We start from the raw sequence: 18232 nt of genomic DNA on the forward strand, positions 1-18232 counted from the left end.
CAGGGCAGGTCACACAGGAGCACAGCCAGACAGGTCTGCAAAGTCTCCATGTAAGCAGACTCCCCAGCCTCTCTGGGCAGCCTGCTCCAGGGCTCCAGCACCCTCACAGTGAAGCAGTTTCTCCTTGTGTTGAGGTGGAGCCTCCTGTGCTCCATCCTGTGCCTGCTGTTTCTTGTCCTGTCCCTGGGAGCCACCAAAAGAGCCTGGCACCTTCCTCCTGTCCCCCACCCCTCACACAGTGAGAGGCACTGATCACATCCCCTCTCAGCCCCAGGGCTCTCAGCCTTCCTTCACAGCAGAGCTGTTCAAGTCCCTCTCTCATCCTCAGAGCCTCTGTTGGACTCTCTCAGTGGACTATGAGATGAAATTCACTTCTTGGGCCACCATGTCTTGGCTGGAATGTTACAGACCCCTTTGGGGCTTGGTTTGAAGGGCTGTTGCACACCCATGCCTCATCTCCTGAGGGTGGGAGGCAGTGCACTCACCCCTACAGCTGATTTGCTTTCTCCTTGGAGACTTCAGCTTGAACACTGAATGGCCTCCAGGTGCTGTCCTGGTGGTGAGCAGCTGAAGAGGAGCCAGCAGTGTGCCCAGGGGGCCAAGAAGGCCAAGGGCATCCTGGCCTGCAGCAGGCAGAGTGTGGCCAGCAGCAGCAGGGACCTCCATGCTTCTGGTACCCCAAAAAGCACTGCAGCAGCTCTCTGGCTTGAATGCAGCCTCTGGTCTCAGCTGGGACCCTGCCCCTGGGCTCAGCACTGCTTAGGCCACCCCTGGAGTCCTGTGTCCAGCTCTGGGCTCCTCAGTTTCAGAAGGCCATTGAGAGACTTGAAGGTGTCCAGAGAAGGGCAAGGAGGCTGGGGAGGGGTCTGGAGCACAGCCCTGGCAGGAGAGGCTGAGGGAGCTGGGCTTGCTTAGCCTGCAGAAGAGGAGGCTCAGGGGAGACCTTCTTGCTCTCTGCAACTCCCTGCAGGGAGGTTGGAGCCAGCTGGGGCTTGGGCTCTTCTGCCAGGCAGGCAAGCAGCCCCAGAACAAGAGGACACAGTCTGCAGCTGTGCCAGGGGAGGTTGAGGCTGGAGGGGAGGAGAAAGTTGTTGCCAGCCAGAGGAATTGGGCCTTGGGCTGTGCTGCCCAGGGAGGTGGTGGAGTCCCCATGGCTGGAGGTGTTGCAGAGGGGCTTGGATGTGGCCCTTGGAGCCATGGTTGAGCTGTCAGGAGGTGCTGGGTGCCAGCTTGGCCTTGCTGAGCTCTGAGCTCTTTCCCAACCTTGTTGATTCTTTGATAAGTTGTAAGCAGAATCTCTGACAGCTCTGCTTCAAAGCCAGAACAAGAGGATGGCTGAGGCCCTTGGTGCCATGGTTGAGTTGATCAGATGGTGGTGGTGAGAGGTTGGACTGGATGATCTGGAAGGTCTCTTCCAACCTGGTCTATCCTATCCTATCCTATCTATCCTATCCTATCCTATCCCCTCCTATCCTATCCTACCCTATCCCATCCTACCCTACCCTACCCTACCCTATCCCATCCTACCCTACCCTACCCTACCCTACCCTATCCTATCCTATCCTATCCTATCCTATCCTATCCTATCCTATCCTATCCTATCCTACCCTATCCTATCCCATCCCATCCTATCCTACCCTACCCTACCCTACTCATCATCAGTCAGCTGCCTCCAAAGGGACTCTTGCAGGAGCAAGGCCTGGGACACTTCCTGCAGCTGAAGAGCCTCTGCCCCTGGAAGGTGCCAATTGCCTTAGCACCTCAGCCTGCCAATGGTTTTCCCAGAGGGCTGTGATGTCCCTGTGGGGAAGGGCAGCTCCAGCTGGTGCTGTCTGCTTGCCTGAGGTGGTTTTGCTTGCCTTTGGTTTGCTGGGCCCCAGCAGAGCTGTGCCATTGCTCTCACTCCTCCAGCCTGCAGCTGAGCTGGCAAAAGCCTTCCTGCTCCCTCTCTGCAGGGGTAGTGAAGGGAGCTCTCTCTTTCAGCAGACTCCTGGGGCTGAGCTCCAGTGCCTGGGGGTCTGTTCCTGGAGCCTGGGCTGGGGCTTGGCCTGGATTAGCAGCTCAGTGTGCTGCCAGCACACAGCAGGCCACGTGTGACACGATTAGCAAGCTAGAAAGCAAGTGGCCTTTAGAGGTGGTCACTGCAGCACCAGAGCCATCTGCTTAAGGGCAGGTTCAGCTCAGGCACTGCTCTGATCCAGCCTAATCTCTCGTGAGGCATTAGGCTGCCACGAGCAGCACTGACCTGGCTGGCAGAGAAATGAACTCCCAGGACCCTCTGTGGAGCTCAGGGTTGCCTTCTGCCCAGCTTCACCTGCAGCCCTCCTGGGAACAGAGGCATTTGTGTATGGGCCTGAGCTGGAAGGGGCTGCCCAGGGAGGTGCTGGGGGCAGTGTCCCTGGAGGTGGTTAGGAGAAGCCTGGATGAGGCACTTAGTGCCATGGTCTGGCTGGGTGATTGCTTGGACTTGTTGCTCTTGGAGGTCTCTTCCAACCTGGCTGATTCTGTGACTGCTGCTACCCAGAGGGACCCAGGAGTGCTGTTGCTGGAAGGGCCTTCAAGCATAGCAGCTCACAGCCTGTGTGTGGGCTGAAGCTCCAATTGGTGCTGCAGGGAGGCAGCCCTGGATTCAGCTTCCAGAAATGCTCTTGAAGACAGCATCAGTTCAAAGTCCTGATGTGGGGCAGGCTGGGGATGGAGTCTGCCTGGGCTCCAGCAAGGCCTTTGCCACCATCCCCCACAGCAAGCTCCTGGGCAAGCTGTCAGCCCCTGGCTGGGACAGCAGCTCTCTGAGCTGGGTGAGGAACTGGCTGGAGGCTGAGCCCAGAGAGTGGTGGTGAATGGTGCCACAGCCAGCTGGCAGCCAGGCACCAGTGGTGTGCCCCAGGGAGCAGTGCTGGGCCCCAGCCTGCTCAATATCTTGATTGATGATCTGGAGGAGGGGATGGAGTCCAGCAGCAGGAGAGGTGCAGCTGACACCAAGCTGGGGGCAGGAGTTGAGCTGTCAGAGGGCAGCAGAGCTCTGCAGAGGGACCTTGCCAGGCTGCACAGATGGGCAGAGGCCAAGGGCAGGAGATTGAACACAGCCAAGTGCCAGGGGCTGCACCTTGGCCACAGCAACCCCAGGCAGTGCTGCAGGCTGGGGACAGAGTGGCTGAGAGCAGCCAGGCAGAGAGGGAGCTGGGGGGAGGGGTGGAGAGCAGCTGAAGAGGAGCCAGCAGTGTGCCCAGGGGGCCAAGAAGGCCAAGGGCATCCTGGCCTGCAGCAGGCAGAGTGTGGCCAGCAGCAGCAGGGAGGTCATTGTGCCCTGGGCTCAGCACTGCTTAGGCCACCCCTGGAGTCCTGTGTCCAGCTCTGGGCTCCTCAGTTTCAGAAGGCCATTGAGAGACTTGAAGGAGTCCAGAGAAGGGCAAGGAGGCTGGGGAGGGGTCTGGAGCACAGCCCTGGCAGGAGAGGCTGAGGGAGCTGGGCTTGCTTAGCCTGCAGAAGAGGAGGCTCAGGGGAGACCTTCTTGCTCTCTGCAACTCCCTGCAGGGAGCTTGGAGCCAGCTGGGGCTTGGGCTCTTCTGCCAGGCAGGCAAGCAGCCCCAGAACAAGAGGACACAGTCTGCAGCTGTGCCAGGGGAGGTTGAGGCTGGAGGGGAGGGGAAGGTTCTTGGCAGCCAGAGGAATTGGCCCTTGGGCTGTGCTGCCCAGGGAGGTGGTGGAGTCCCCATGGCTGGAGGTGTTGCAGAGGGGCTTGGATGTGGCCCTTGGAGCCATGGTTGAGCTGTCAGGAGGTGCTGGCTGCCAGCTTGGCCTTGCTGAGCTCTGAGGCCTTTCCCAGCCTGGTTGGTTCTATGATAAGTTGTAAGCAGACTCTTTGGCAGCTCTGCCTCAAAGCCAGAGCGAGAGGAACCTCCTGAGCCCTGGGGAGGGCCAGGTGCCTGTTTCCTGCACCGAGGAACAGCTGAGCCATCTGAGTGTTGTGGCTCAAACCTGAGGGTGGAGGTTTCTCCCTCCTCTGTCAGCCTGGCAAAGCCAAGCCTGAGGAATGTTCTTGCAGGTGTTCAGCTGAGATGCCGCTGGGAGAGCCCTGGGCATCACAGTTCCTCTTGTGTGGGGAAAGGCAGAGCCTCAGGGAGCTTGTGGCTCACTTCCTCTGGGAGGAGCTTCAAACACCTGCTGAAGGAGCAGCCTGCAAACACAGAGAGAGTGTGTCTGTCCTTGTTTGTTTTCTCCTTCTGCCTTGTAGCCACTCCTGACATCACTGGCCACAAGAGAAGTGAGAACAAGAACGAGGGGCAGGAGGCTCTGATGTACTGCAAGTCCGTGGGCTTCCCGCACCCCGAGTGGGTCTGGCGCAAGAAGGTCAACGGAGTCTTTGAGGTAGGTGTGGAGCAGCCTGCCCCAGGGGAGCCAGCAGCCTGCCCCAGGGGAGCCAGCAGCCTGCCCCAGGGGAGCCAGCAGCCTGCCCCAGGCTCCTGGGAGAGGGAACCAGCAGCCTGCCCCAGGGGAGCCAGCAGCCTGCCCCAGGGGAGCCAGCAGCCTGCCCCAGGGGAGCCAGCAGTCTGCCCCAGGCTCCTGGGAGGGGGAACCAGCAGCCTGCCCCAGGCTCCTGGGAGAGGGAGCCAGCAGCCTGCCCCAGGGGAGCCAGCAGCCTGCCCCAGGCTCCTGGGAAAGGGAGCCAGCAGCCTGCCCCAGGGGAGCCAGCAGCCTGCCCCAGGGGAGCCAGCAGGGAGCCAGCAGCCTGCCCCAGGCTCCTGGGAGCAGGGAGCCAGCAGCCTGCCCCAGGGGAGCCAGCAGCCTGCCCCAGGCTCCTGGGAGAGGGAACCAGCAGCCTGCCCCAAGGGAGCCAGCAGCCTGCCCCAGGCTCCTGGGAGAGGGAACCAGCAGCCTGCCCCAGGCTCCTGGGAGCAGGGAACCAGCAGCCTGGTCTCAGGGCTTCTTAGGAAGAAGTTCTTCACCCCTCTGCTTTGCCCTGGTGAGGCCACACCTGGAATATTGCTTCCAGTTCTGGGCTCCCCAGTTCAAGAGGGACAGGGATCTGCTGGAGAGCAGCAGAGCAGCTGGTGTGTCAGAGCTGCCTCAGACAGGGAGCAGGCACTGCTCCTGCTGGAAACAACCCCAGCAAGCATCAGGAGCTGCTCACCTGCAGCACCCCCAGCCAGCTGCCTGCACTGCCACAGCAGAGGGGCAGAGAAGGTCCTTGCAAGGCAGAACCATCCCAGGAACAGCATTTGCCCAGTTCTGGGCTGCCCAGCTCAGGAGGGACAGGGATCTGCTGGAGAGAGTCCAGGGGAGGGCTATGAGGATGAGGAAGGGCCTGGAGCACTGCCTGGGGAGGAGAGGCTGAGAGCCCTGGGGGTGGTTAGTCTGGAGAGAAGGCTGAGAGGGATCTGATCAATGGCTATCAATAGCTGAGGGCTGGGGGTCAGGAGGGGTGGGACAGGGACAGGCTCTGCTCAGCTGCACCCTGGGATAGGCCAAGGGGCAATGGATGGAAACTGCAGCACAGGAGGTTCCACCTCACCAGGAGGAGGAACTTCTGCACTGTGAGGTCCCAGAGCCCTGGAGCAGGCTGCCCAGAGAGGTTGTGGAGTCTCCTGCTCTGGAGCCTTTCCAGCCCCAGCTGGCTGTGTTCTGTGCCCTGTGAGCACTGCCTGCTTCTCTTCATTACAGAGTAAAGCCAAATGTTATTCATTATTACAGCACCCTAGAATGCTTTGGGTGGGCAGAGACCTCCAAAGGTCACCCAGTCCACCCACCCTGCACTCAGCAGGGACATCCTCCACCAGGGCAGGTTGCCCAGAGCCCTGTCCAGCCTTACCCTGAACATCTTCAAGGACTGAGGCCTCATCTACCTCCCTGGGCAGCCTGTTACAGTGTTCCACCACCCACATGGTGCAGGACTTGTTGCTCACAGCCAGTCTAAATCTCCTCTCATCTCCAACTTGTCCCTCATCCTAACGCTGCAGGTGTCTGGAAACTGACCCTCTGCAGCCTCCTTGTAGCCCCCTTCAGCTACTGGCAGGTTGCTATTAGATCTCCTTGGAGCCTTCTCTTCTCCAGGCTGAGCAGCCCCAGCTGCCTCAGCCTGCCCTTGTAGCAGAGGTGCTGCAGCCACTGCCTGCTGATCCTGCTGGCAGCCAGTGGTGTGTGCTGGCTGGAGCTCCTCAAAGGAGGATGAGGAGGGAGGCTGGCAGCTGGAGCGGCAGGCGCCTGAGGGCAGAGCTGGGCAGGGAGCGCCTCCCGTGCAAAGGCACCAAAGCCTCCTAAACCCTCTTGCTTCTTCTCCACCTTGTCTCCCTTCATACCAGGACATCAACAACTCCTCTGGCAGGTTCTTCATTGTAAACAAGGACAACTACACCGAGCTCAGCATCACGAACCTGCAGATCACCGAGGACCCCGGCGAGTACCAGTGCAACGCCACCAACCAGGTCGGCTCCGTCTCGGTCACCACCATCCTGCGTGTGCGCAGCCACCTGGCTCCCCTCTGGCCCTTCCTGGGCATCCTGGCAGAGATTGTCATCCTGGTGGTCATCATAGTCATTTATGAGAAGAGGAAGAGGCCGGATGAAGTCCCAGACGGTAAGTGTGCCCCGAGGCACTTGTGAGGAGGAGGAGCGCCCGGGCCCGGCCAGCCGCCCGAGGCAGAGCGGAGCGGGGCCTGGGTGGCAGGAGGATCAGCAGCCCACTCCCCTCAGCTCTGAGCTCTTGGCTTTCTTCTCTGCTCCCTCTCTGAACGTTGAGCCCAGCACGTGCAGAGGGCCCAAGAGCTCTCTCTCAGACCATGGGTGGGTCTTTGCAGTAGCTTTCACAGCTTCTCCCGCACCAGGGACGTAGCACTCCAGTCTCTCCCCTGCCGTGAGGCAGCCCTGAGGAGCCCTGCACGTCAGCCCTGAGGAGCACAGGGCGGCCCAGAGGGGAGAGGCGGGCACTAGTCTGTGGTGGCACTCCCTCTTCCACCTGGCATCTGGATTGGACACTGGGCAGGTCTTGTAAGGAAGCCTTCCCCACGAAGGGGCTGGGACTGCAGGGACGCTGCAGAAGGGCTTTGGGAGCGGAGGAGGCAGAGCTCGGAGTTTGCTGTGCAGCTGAGTTTGTGTTTGAGGAATGCTCTGGAATCCTCACCCAGCTGTGGTAGGCCTGAGGTGAGTTTCCTGCAGATCAGGCCTGATGGTAGCACTCCTGAGCTGCAGCCTCTGTGGTGCACACACCAAGTGCCAACTCTGCAAGCTGCTTCTGCACACCTTCCTCTTTAAAAGCTGGGAGGAATTTGAGGCTAAAATGAGTATTTGGAAGACCCCCAGGGGAGCAGCAGGGCTTTAGCATGACACTCAGCTGCTTGCCACAGTGCTTGCCAAGGAACCCCCTGTGAGAAGCAGCTGGGGTGGGGAGAAACCTGCTGTAGGAACACGGCCCGTCCAGCCAGTGGAGCGAGCAGGCGCTTTAGCCTGTGGCAGGCACCAGGCTGGATCAGCACAGGAAGCTCTGCATCATCAGTGCCTTCCTGGGCTGGACAGGCTCTCCAGCATGGCAGGTGACTTCCAAAGGCAGCTGTGTGGTAGCTTGTGGAGCAGTGACAGAGGGGCTGAGGCCGCGCTCTGCTCGTGACGCTCGTCAGGCCTCCTGAGCCGCGCTCTGGAGGAGGAGCGCCAGCAGTCCCACCAGACATGAGCAGTGTTGGCCCTGTGGGGATGGCTGAGCCTTGGCTCACTTCTGTAGCAGATCAGCACTGCCTCCAGCAGTGCATACCGAGGGGAAAGCAGCTTTAGAGCTCCACCTCTGGAGTGTCACCTGCTCATTCTACAGCACGCCTTGAGCCTGCTCTAGGTGTGTACCCAACCAAGCTCACCCTGTGTCGTGCATGTTCCTCTGCATATCTAACAGCTCCACAGCTCCTGAGGGGTTTGGACTGCCAGCACTTGGTCCTCAAAGCAGCCCTCAGCCAGCCCAGAAAACTTCAGATCAGGCAACTCCAGCACTCATTGGTGCTGTTCCCACGTGGCTCTGGCCTAGCGGTGGTGCCAGGGTGGCCGGGGACGATCTCACCTCTGTGGTGGCTGTTGGTAGTTCCCTCTGCTTCAGAACTGCATTTCGAGTCTCAGAAGGTCCAAACCAAGGCAGCAGCTTGTTAATTTTGATGATTTGATTCAGAAGGTCCAAACCAAGGCAGCAGCTTGTCAATTTGATGCTTTGATTCATTACCAGCAGCCTCAGGTGGCCTCAGTGCAGCTGAAATTGGCTTTGACCTGAGCAGGTCACGGGGCAGCCACCACCGCAGCGTGGAGGTGAAGTCACTACCTGTTTGTACCAGAGGCTGAAGTTTCCCTGCCTGGGCTGGCTGCTCCTCAGCTCCCTGAGGGATCCAGGCTCATCATCTCTGGGAGAGGTGTCCAAGATGATGAGCCAAGTAACCAAGGATACTAAATTTTGCTTGCTCAGGCTGCTGTTACTTCAGAGGCAGCTAAGCTTGAGCCCTGGGGAGCAGTGCCCCTCTGTGCTTGGGCAGATGTTTTCTCTGGCCACTCTTGGAGGACAAAAGCTGACTGTGACAATCTTAATACCTGTGCCTGAGGTTTGCCTGGAGGAAGAGGCACAATCAGCATAACATCATCTCAGCTCCAGTCCTGCCTTCCCTTGGGTACTCTTGCACTTTGAGTGGCAGCTGAAGCTTTCCCTGCTGTGGTGGTGGGAAAACACCCTCTAAGCAGAGGCGCTGGGTGAATGCATACATGAGAAGTGGTTGATGGGCTGCTGATTGCCACCCCTGGATGCCTTCCTCGGGCTATCCTTGGTTGTATTGTTTTCAAGAGGCTGTTAGGAAATGCCAAAGTTAATGTTTGAATGCCTGCTTACTGCTGGGAGTGGAACCTCTCTGCTCCCAAAGTCCTACCTCCACCCCTGCGTGCTGCAGCGAGCTGTGCTGGTAGCACCAAGGAGCCTGCAGCTGAGCCAGCAGCTCCTGCAGAGAGCACCACCCTCCTTAACAGCAGTATTAGCTGGCAGCAGCTGTGGTTGTTCTCAGCTGTCAGCTGGTTTCCCAGACCTCTTGGGTTTGGTGTTGGAAGCCCTGAGGGGCTGGGGTTGTGCCAGATCTTCATAGGAAGCTGCGGCAGTGAGACTCGTGGAATAGGCTGAGTTGGAAGGGACCTTAAACATCATCCAGTGCCAAGCCCCCTGCCATCTGCAGGGACACCTTGCACTAGACCAGGGCCCTCAAGGTCCCATCCAGCCTGGTCTTGAGCACCTCCAGGGAGGGGCATCCACACCAGGTTCAAGCTGTTAGTGCCTCCCTTCTAATGGGGGTGGGGGGAAAGGACGCTGGGAGCCTCAGCAGCAGAGCATCCTCCCTGCTTGTCCTGGTGTAGGTTTTGTCCTCGGATCAGTCTTCAGCCACCGAGGTTCTTCCATATCCTCCCACTCGTGGTGGAATAACTCTGGGCCCTCCTTAGTCTGCAGGTGTCTCTGATGTCCTTTGTGGCAGGTAGGAGCAGCCAGACCCCTGCAGCCCTGGTAGAGGCTGGGTGGCCGTTGGACATCTTGCTGTGGGTCGCTGCCCGGTTCCTGTTCAGCTTGGCACATCCTCGGCTGCAGACCAGGTGTCAGCCTCTGGCAGACAGCCCAAGTGTTGGGGTGCAGGCCCTGTGAGGTGACATCCTTGCTGGGACTGCTGTCCCCGCTGCTGAGGCCCCACCTGGAGTCCTGGGGTCAGTTTTGGGGCCCTCCCTCCAGGAGGGACATTGAGTGGCTGGAGAGCACCCAGAGAAGGGCAGCAAAAGCTGGGGAAGGGTCTGGAGAGCAGGGCTGGGGAGGAGCAGCTGAGGGAGCTGGGGTTGGTGGGGAGCTGTACAGAAGAGGAGGCTGAGGGAAGACCTCATTGCTCTCTGCAACTCCCTGAAAGGAGGCTGGAGCCAGGTGGAGCCAGGTCACTTCTCCCTGGTGACAGGGTGAAAGGAAATGGCCTACAAATTGCCAAGGGGAGGTTTAGCTTAGACATCAAAAGAAACTTCTTCCCTGAAATGGTTCTCAAAGACTGAAACAGGCTGCCCAGGGGGGTGGCTGAGTCTCCATCCCTGGAGGTGTGTCAGAGGTGCGGTGCTGAAGGCCATGGTTCAGCACCAGCCTCGGCAGAGTTGGGGGGTGGTTGGACTGGACGACCTTCAAGGTCTTTTCCAACCACAGGGATTCTAAGAGTCTATCATGGGAAGCCTGCACCAGTCAGGGGCAGCTTTTTGGGGTGTGCTGTGCTCATCCCAAGCTGCTCCAGGCTCTGCAGACTGAAGTGGAGTCCCTTTGCCTGTCTCAGCTACACTGAGCTGCCCTCGGCGAGGGCAGAAGCTTCTCCCCTCCCTGCCCTTGGAGGACTGTGTTGAGCCGGTGATCATTTCACCCCCCCAAAGAAGCCTCCAGGTCAGTGTGGGGGCGAGTTGGCACGTGCCCCTCTGCAGCCTGACTGCTGAAGGCTGGTTGTGAGAGGAGGATGCTGCCTCTCAGGCCAGCCTCAGCAGTGTGGGACCCCCCGAGAAAGCCCACCAGCGCCTCCAGGATTTGTACTGGCAGAGCAGGAGAGGACCTTCATGAGAGCCTCAGAGCAAAGGCAGGTTCAGCCTGAAGAGAGTAAGGCAGGTTCAGCCTGAAGAGAGTAAGGCAGGTTCAGCCTGAAGAGAGTAAGGCAGGTACAGCCTGAAGAGAGTAAGGCAGGTTCAGCCTGAAGAGAGTAAGGCAGGTTCAGCCTGAAGAGAGTAAGGCAGGTTAAGCCTGAAGAGAGTAAGGCAGGCTGGAGGGCTGTGCCCTTTTGGGGAAGGCTAAACACAGAAGGGCCAAAAAGGGCTTGGGATGAACTGATGCTGACCAGAACCACCCAGCTGCTAGTGGGGAATGGGACTGTTTGGAAGGAAACATTATCTCCGTCCTGGAAGGTGTCTGGGCTGCTCTCCAGAGCACCTGGGGACTCTGGCCAGCCAAAACAAAACCAAACTGAGTTAATTCTGTTTCCCTTTCTCTCATCTCCATGTGGCACAGGCTAAAAATGGCCAGTGGGAGAGTGCCAACCACCTCAGCTCTTGGCAGAGGCTGGAGGGGCAGGCGCCTGCTTACACTTGGAGCAGATCTTCTCTTAGGTTCCAGAGTTGGAGGGGATAAAGGAGGCTAAAAGGCACTTCCCTGCTGGCCCAACAAGGTGTTGCCTCCACCTGGGAGGACCTGGATGCTCCTTGAACTTTGGCATTTCCTGACTGCAGCTGGTTTTGCATGGACCTTGCTTCGTTGTGTGGCGTTCGTTTGCTTTGTACGCCGTGGGACAGGGCTGCTGGGTAGCTCCTTGGCTGACGTTCCCTCCTTCACATAATTGAGCTCCGTCAGTTTGTTCCTGGGGGGGTTTTGTTTCCCTCCTTGCTGCTGCTGCTGAGCAGCAGAAGGAACTCGGCACCTGTGAGCCCTGGGTTTCCACCAGGAGCGGTGCGAGGCCGGCAGGAGAGGATGCCCGGGGCAGGTCCTTGCTGGCGTGCCTGTGGCTTAGGGGCGCTCTCCTCCCTCTGCCGTCCAAATTATGTGCTGGAAGGAGGAAGGGAGGGCAGATTGTGCTCGAGGCTCTGCAGCCTTCCCAAGAGAGAGCCTTGCCTGGCTTCAGGGGCGGCAGAGCAGCGCCGGGCTGCCGGGGCGGCGCGCGGCCCAGCGGGGGTGAGCAGACCTCCGGTGGCTGCGGGTGGTGAGAGCTGCATGAGTGCCGGCATGCGGAGGCCAGAGACGCTGCATGTGGCGCGGGGAAGGGTGCCAGCGGGGCACTGCTGCTGTGCTTGGCACAGAATGCCAGCTGCTTGGACTTCCCTTGAGGATGGGAGGCGGCAGCGGCGCTTCCGTCCCCGTCAGGGTAGCTGAAGCTGCTTACTGCCGATGGCCGCGGCCGTCAGCCGTGGTGACCCCAAGGTAGTGTGGCAGAGGGGCCCGGAGAGCCTGTGCCTGCCCTTGCTGGGGGGTCAAACAGCCTGAGATTAGCCAAGAGGCTCTTTGAAAGGGTGTGCCTGGGGTAAGTAGACAGTAAAAACCTGTTGGCTGCATTCCCTTGGGGGAATGTGAAGAGTTTTTACTTCACAGCCCACGTCCCACAGGACCCTGAGCTCGGAGCCGTGAGGTGACTGGCTGTAACGCCTCCTTCTTCTCCTCTCTCATTGTTCTTCCCTTCTCATTTCTCAGCCTAATACAAAGACTTCCCTTAAATGCTTTTGTGCTCCTCCTGCAGAGGCTCCCTCCATCCCCCCCCCCCCCCCCCCCCCCTTTCTAATAGTCTTTTGTTTCTTCTTGACTTTCCCTGTTCCTGCTCTTACTGTAAGTAACTTTAAAGAACCAACTGTTTTCCCTGAAACGATTTGATTGTAACTACTTCACTTTGGGGTTGGGTTTCTGTTTATTTCCTCTTACCCAGACCTCTCCCTCACCCCTGAAATCCAGCGAGGGGAGGAAACGGTCCCAGAGGCAGGCGGCGAGGCTGCGCTGAGCAGCAGGCATCGGTGTACCAGGGTGGCAATGGAGCAGCCTGGCGCCTCCGGGCCTGGTGTGCCCATTTGTTAGGTGCTGTGGCAGCAGCAGGATTCCTCCAGCCTGGTGTCGCTGCTCTGGGCCACACACACCTGTGCCTTCACTGCATTTGAGAGCAGCCACTTTGGTGGTGGAGCAAGGGGATTGTCTCCATTCACCTCTTCTTTCCCCTCCCTCCAAGTTCATCCATGAAGGCAAAGGGAAGAGGGTCACAGAAACATAGAACTGTCAGAGCTGGAAGGGAGCTCAGGGCTCAGCCAGCTCCAACCCCCTGCCATGGGCAGGGACACCTCACACCACAGCAGGTTGCTCACAGCCACCTCCAGCCTGGCTGCAAACACCTCCAGGCAGGAGGCTTCCACCACCTCCCTAGGCAGCCTGTGCCAGGCTCTCACCACCCTCCTGGGGAACAACTTCTTCCTCACAACCAATCTCAATCTCCCCACTTCTAGTTTTGCTCCATCCCCCTGAGTCCTATCCCTCCCTGACACCCTCAAGAGTCCCTCCCCAGCTTTCTTGGAGCCCCCTGCAGATCCTGGAAGGCCACAAGAAGGTCTCTGAGCCTTCTCCTCTCCAGACAGAAGGTGAGAAATGCTGCCTTTGAATCTCTGCCTGCAGCCAGAGCCCTCTGTGGCTCCTGCAGGGTGTAGGGAAGACTGGTGGCCCTGTGTGGCTGTGGACTGCCCTCTGCTCCATCTGGAGCCTTCCACTTGTTTTAAGAACAGACAAAAATTGTCAACTGAAACTTCCATAGAATTACAAACTGAAAATGAATTTGTTCCCCCAGCTTGGGCAAGCACAGCTCAGGAGTCTTCTGAATGTTCTCCAGAGCTTTTGAGCCTCCTGTCAGATTCTTCTCTCCCTTGGCAAGCAGAATCTTAAAGGGTAGCTTGGAAACAGAAGAATTCCCCAGCAGTCTCTTAACATTTTGCAGACCATGGAGGCTGTAGTGTCACACAGGGGCCCAGAGCTGCCACAGGCCCTGGCTTTAGCTTTGCCTTTTGAACATGCAGAGATCCTAGAATGGTTTGGGTTGGATCACCAAAGGTCATCCACTCCAAGCCCCCTGCAGTCAGCAGGGACATCCTCCGCTAGATCAGGATGCCCAGAGCCTTGTTGAGCCTCAGCCTGCAGGGATGGGGCCTCCACTCCCTCCCTGGGCAATCTGTTCCAGTGCTCAGCACACTCAGGGGGCAGAACTTGGTCTGCTTTCACTGATTCACAAACTGCATTGGGTTGGAGGGGACCCTCCAAGGTCATCTTGTCCGACCCCCCTGCAGTCAGCAGGGACACCCCCAGCTAGATCAGGCTCCCCAGGGCCAGGTGGAGCCTGACCTGCCACGGCAGGTCTGGGGGGTGCCACGTGCTGGTGTAAGTTCCCCCACGAAGCTGCTGGCCTCTCAGGGGAGTTCTCTCTGCCACTTCCAAAGCACAGGCAGAAGTGCTGAGTCCCTGAGGGTGCATCACTCTGAGTTTTAGTGCTGGAAGCAGCCAGCAGTGGTTCATTTCCAAGTGCCACCAGTCACAAGAGGCTCCATGAGATAAATCTGACGCTAAAAAGAAACACTGCAGCTTTCCAAAGGAGGCAGAAACCTGAGGAACATCACAACCACCTTGTGAATTAAGGCTGAAAGGAGGGAGGGAGGGGAGGACACAAAACACAGCCTCCTTCTCTGGAGTTACATCCCCAGACAGCTCTCACAAGCCGATCTATTTGTCAGCATCTTGCATTCTGAAGGCCCAGATCTGTGTGCCTGGCAGGACCGATTGCCCCTGGTACTCGATGCACTGAAGCCGAGCAGCAGTTCCAACCTCTCCCTTCGGGGCCGGGAGAGGCAGGGCACGGCTGTACCCACAGCACCGGCCTGGCTGGTTGGGGGTTGTCACTCTGGTGTCACCTAAACAAGGAGGGGTTTTTGGAGTCTGCAGATCCGCTTCCCCCTCCCACTTCCAGAGGACATCCCTGCCCGAGGAGGAGGGGGTCGAGCGCGGTCAGCCGCCCGGGGGAGCAGCCGCCCCGGGGAGCGGCCGCCCGGCAGGACGCTGGGCGCGGCCGCAGGTTGCGTAGGGCAGGGCTGCCGGCGTGGAAGGCTTGCGGTGGTGTCGATAACCTCTCGGTTACTATGACTTTCTTTTTTTTGTTTGTTTTTTTTCCCCCCCTTCAATCGCATCATACCCTTAAAAACACGGTGGTAAGTGCGAGCTCTGCATGCTTTGGAGTTTGTTTAACCTCCGCTTCAGTCTCTCCAACGCACAACGTCATGGTGTTAACACTCCTCTCTTAAAACCTCCTCATTCACCTCCACAACTAATTTGGATTTTTGAGTTTCGCTGGTTTGGTTATTTTTTTTTTCCCTCCCTTTCTTTTTAATCTTTATTTAGTCTTTTTTTTTTGGTTGTTGTTGTTTTGTTTTTCTTTTTTAATTGTACTTATTTATTTATCTCCCCCTCCCCCCCCCCCGTCCTTCTGTTGCCCCCTCTCTGGTTTCGCTGAGGTTTTGGTCTCTTGTCTGTACTGTTCCGGGGATGCTTTTCCAGCGGTTCAGTGGCTGCCCCCCGGCAGAGAAATTCTCCTTGCTCTGATTTTTTGTTGTTGTTGTTGTTGTTTGTTAAGCTCTTAAGTTTCTAGATGGGGAGGAGGGGTGGTGCCTCACCACCTCGTTTCAAGCACTCTGAGCAGGCATTTTTGTTGCACCTTTGTAAAGGGAAGACCTGAGGGCAGCCTTGAGAAACGCTGAGCTTTTTGTTCCTTTCCTCCCTTTTGGTTTGTTTCTTTTTTTTCTTTTTTTTTGAAACCACACCAAAGTGCTGACCTGAAATAGGCAGAAATCTTTTGACCGAGGAGGAGAAGTGGTCATTTTCTAGCGAGAGCTTTTACTGTACGGCCAGGGTGCAGTTCGATGGCTGAAGTCCAGCCAAACAAACTCTCCAAGCTGGTGCCGGTGCTGGTTAGGCAGCTGGGACAGGCGAGGGAGCCTGGCAGCGGCAGGGCACCGCCCCCAGCCGCCCTGCACCGGGGTGGGCTGGGGGCTTGCTGGCTGGCCGAGGCTCAGCCTGCTTCACCATCTTTTGTGACTCAAAAGATGCCCGGGGAAGGAAGTTGTAGAGTCACTCTGCCGTGCTTTGTGTCGCAGTACCCGATGTGTCTCTGTATATCTCCACTGTATATACAACAGCACATTGATGTCTGGTTGTCCCGACTAGTCCCAGTTCTCTCTGTACCTTGTCCGACAGTGTACTGGACTCCTGTGGACACTGGTGTGTGGCTAGTCTGTTATTTTGGCTGTAAAGCTCTTGGTTTGTGGTTAGTCCTTTCTTTTTTTGGAGTATCCTCTGTTTTTTTTCCGTTGGGGTCACTGTCTGTGCTAGCGGCGGCTTTGCCTCTATCCGTTGCCTTGAAAGGTACAGGCGGAGTAATGAATGTCCCCCTGCGACCGGCATTACTCCCGGCGTGTGCTCATGCGGATGCCTACACACTCCCGAGACTGTAATCTCCATAACTGCTTCATGTGCACTAAGCACCCTTGTGGAATCCTGCTGAGAGTTTCTTTTAGAGGCTTCAATACCAACAAACCGAATCCCTGCGGCACGGAGGTGGCAGTGCCAAAACCAGCAGGTCGCGAATGGGCTCCCCCCCAGCCCCGAAAGGCTTCCACCGGAGCCCTTAACTGCCTGCACTGATTTTTTTTGTGCGTGTGTGATTGCTGCTGTTTCAAAGCACTTTTGTCTCCCCTGACTGCAGCTAAGTGGTTGAGAACACACCCCAAAAAAGCTCAATTGGTCCCGAAAGAGCTCACGTGAAACATTCTTCCTTTGCAGATGATTTCCGCCCCCCTGCACCCTCCCCCTAAGTCTGTAAAGAGACAGGGGCAGAGCAGCACTGGAGTCTGTCGTCTCTGGAGGTGTTCCAGCGGTCCCCCCCCAGCTCCTGGTGCTGTGGGACACACACACACAGTGCCTGCTGCTGCCCAAGGACTGCTTGTGGGGGCTTGACTCGAGGGTTGCACTTTCAGCGTCCTCCTAACCTGGCCCGTCCCGATGAGACGTTAAGAAACCCAGAGCAGGGGGTCCGAGAATCGGGTTTGGTTTACGGTCACCAAGTCCAGCCACCGTGCGTGTAGAGGTTGTGTCATCGCAGGGGAGAGATGAGCCTGTGGTGCACACCCCCCCCGTGGTGTGCAACCAGCCATTACCCCATTAGCAGCTGGAGAATGGCTTCCAAAAGTACCCCCAAAAAAAGCCCCAACCCAACCCAAAACTGACGCCCAAAAAGTGACATTGAAAGACTCGAGCGAGAAGCAAGAAACCCAACCAGCAGGATTTTACAACCGAGACGTTGGTTTTGTCCTCTCATCTCCTGTTTGTTTCTTTTCTGAGATTGAACCACTGGAACTTGGGGACAGGATGAGTTCAGTGCCCACATTGCCACAGTCTGTCCGCTACAGTTGCAGTTCTTCATGACCAAGCATTCCAAAGTGTTTGAACTAAACCCATCGAAGCCACACACCTGCCATTAAACCCCAGCCCCGAGCAGTAACTCCATGGCTGCCCAGCCAGCGGAATGGCCTTGAACGCTGTAGATAGATGGGATTGCTGCTTGCCCTGCAGCCGGGCCACCCCCACAAACGCTCACGCTCCTCTTTTTCTTTTCCCTCCCTTCCTCTCCCTGCCTCTCCCTGGATGCCGTCGGGATGCTGGCTGCAGACGATGAACCAGCTGGGCCAATGTAAGTGTGGCGTTGAGACAAAAGAGCCGGCTCGGGAGGGGGTGGGGGGAGGCTCCTGGAGAGGGACTGTTTGCAACGGCCTGCAGGGACGGGGGCAGGGGCAAGGGTTTAAATGGAGAGGGGATTTAGACTGGATGTGAGGAACAAGTTGGACAAGATGACCTTGGAGGGTCCCCTCCAACCCAATGCAGTTTGTGAATCAGTGAAAACAGACCAAGTTCTGCACCCTGAGTGTGCTGAGCACTGGAACAGATTGCCCAGGGAGGGAGTCGAGGCCCCATCCCTGCAGGCTGAGGCTCAACAAGGCTCTGGGCAACCTGATCTAGCGGAGGATGTCCCTGCTGACTGCAGGGGGGGGTGGAGTGGATGACCTTTGGAGGTCTTCTCCAACCCAAACCATTCTAGGATTCTGTGGGGGAAGATCAGAGGCTGATAGAATGGCAGAGATTGAGGTTGTTCAGCCTGGAGGAGAGAAGGCTCCGCAGAGACCTGGTGGCCTTTCAGTGCTCAAAGGAGTCTCCAAGAAAGCTAGGGACAGACCTGTGAGCAGGGCCTGTTGTGACAGGACAAGGGGGGATGCTGTGAACTAAACGAGGGAGCTTCAGACTGCAGAGAAGGAAGAGATTGGTTAAACTGAGGGTGGTGAGACCTTGGCCTGGGTTGCTCAGAGAGGTGGTAGATGCCCCATCCCTGGAACCAGTGCAGGTCAGGTAGTTTGGTGCTCTGCAGCCTGCTGTAGTTGCAGCTTTCCCTGCTGACTGCAGGGCGAGTTGGGAGTAGAGGGCCTCTAAAGGTGCCTTCAACCCAAGGCAGTCTGTGGTGCTGTAGGAAGAAACACTGCTGCAGGAGTGGAAATGACAGATGGAGGAGGCACGTTGCGCTGGGCACGAAGGGGGCAAGCCAAGAGGCAGCACCAAATGCTTGATGGTTACCTACAGAGACAGCCCCCCAGCGCCTCCCCCCCCCAGTGTTTGTGACTGATTT

General features: G+C 57.7%; 1 protein-coding gene across 2 annotated transcripts in view; it reads left to right on the plus strand.

Moving 5' to 3' along the window:
• NPTN (neuroplastin) overlaps positions 1 to 18232 on the plus strand; it is an 84767-nt gene that overhangs the window by 65502 nt on the left and 1033 nt on the right. The window contains exons 5-7 of one of the 2 annotated variants that reach the window (XM_054168838.1): positions 4235 to 4368; positions 6300 to 6573; positions 17227 to 17248. In XM_054168838.1, the coding sequence (XP_054024813.1) occupies positions 4235 to 4368; positions 6300 to 6573; positions 17227 to 17248 (430 nt within the window). The remainder of the gene's footprint in view (positions 1 to 4234; positions 4369 to 6299; positions 6574 to 17226; positions 17249 to 18232) is intronic. The other variant, XM_054168839.1, reaches the window with a different exon arrangement.

The sequence above is a fragment of the Dryobates pubescens genome, chromosome 17 (genome assembly GCF_014839835.1).
Source record: "Dryobates pubescens isolate bDryPub1 chromosome 17, bDryPub1.pri, whole genome shotgun sequence".
Classification (NCBI taxonomy): domain Eukaryota; kingdom Metazoa; phylum Chordata; class Aves; order Piciformes; family Picidae; genus Dryobates; species Dryobates pubescens.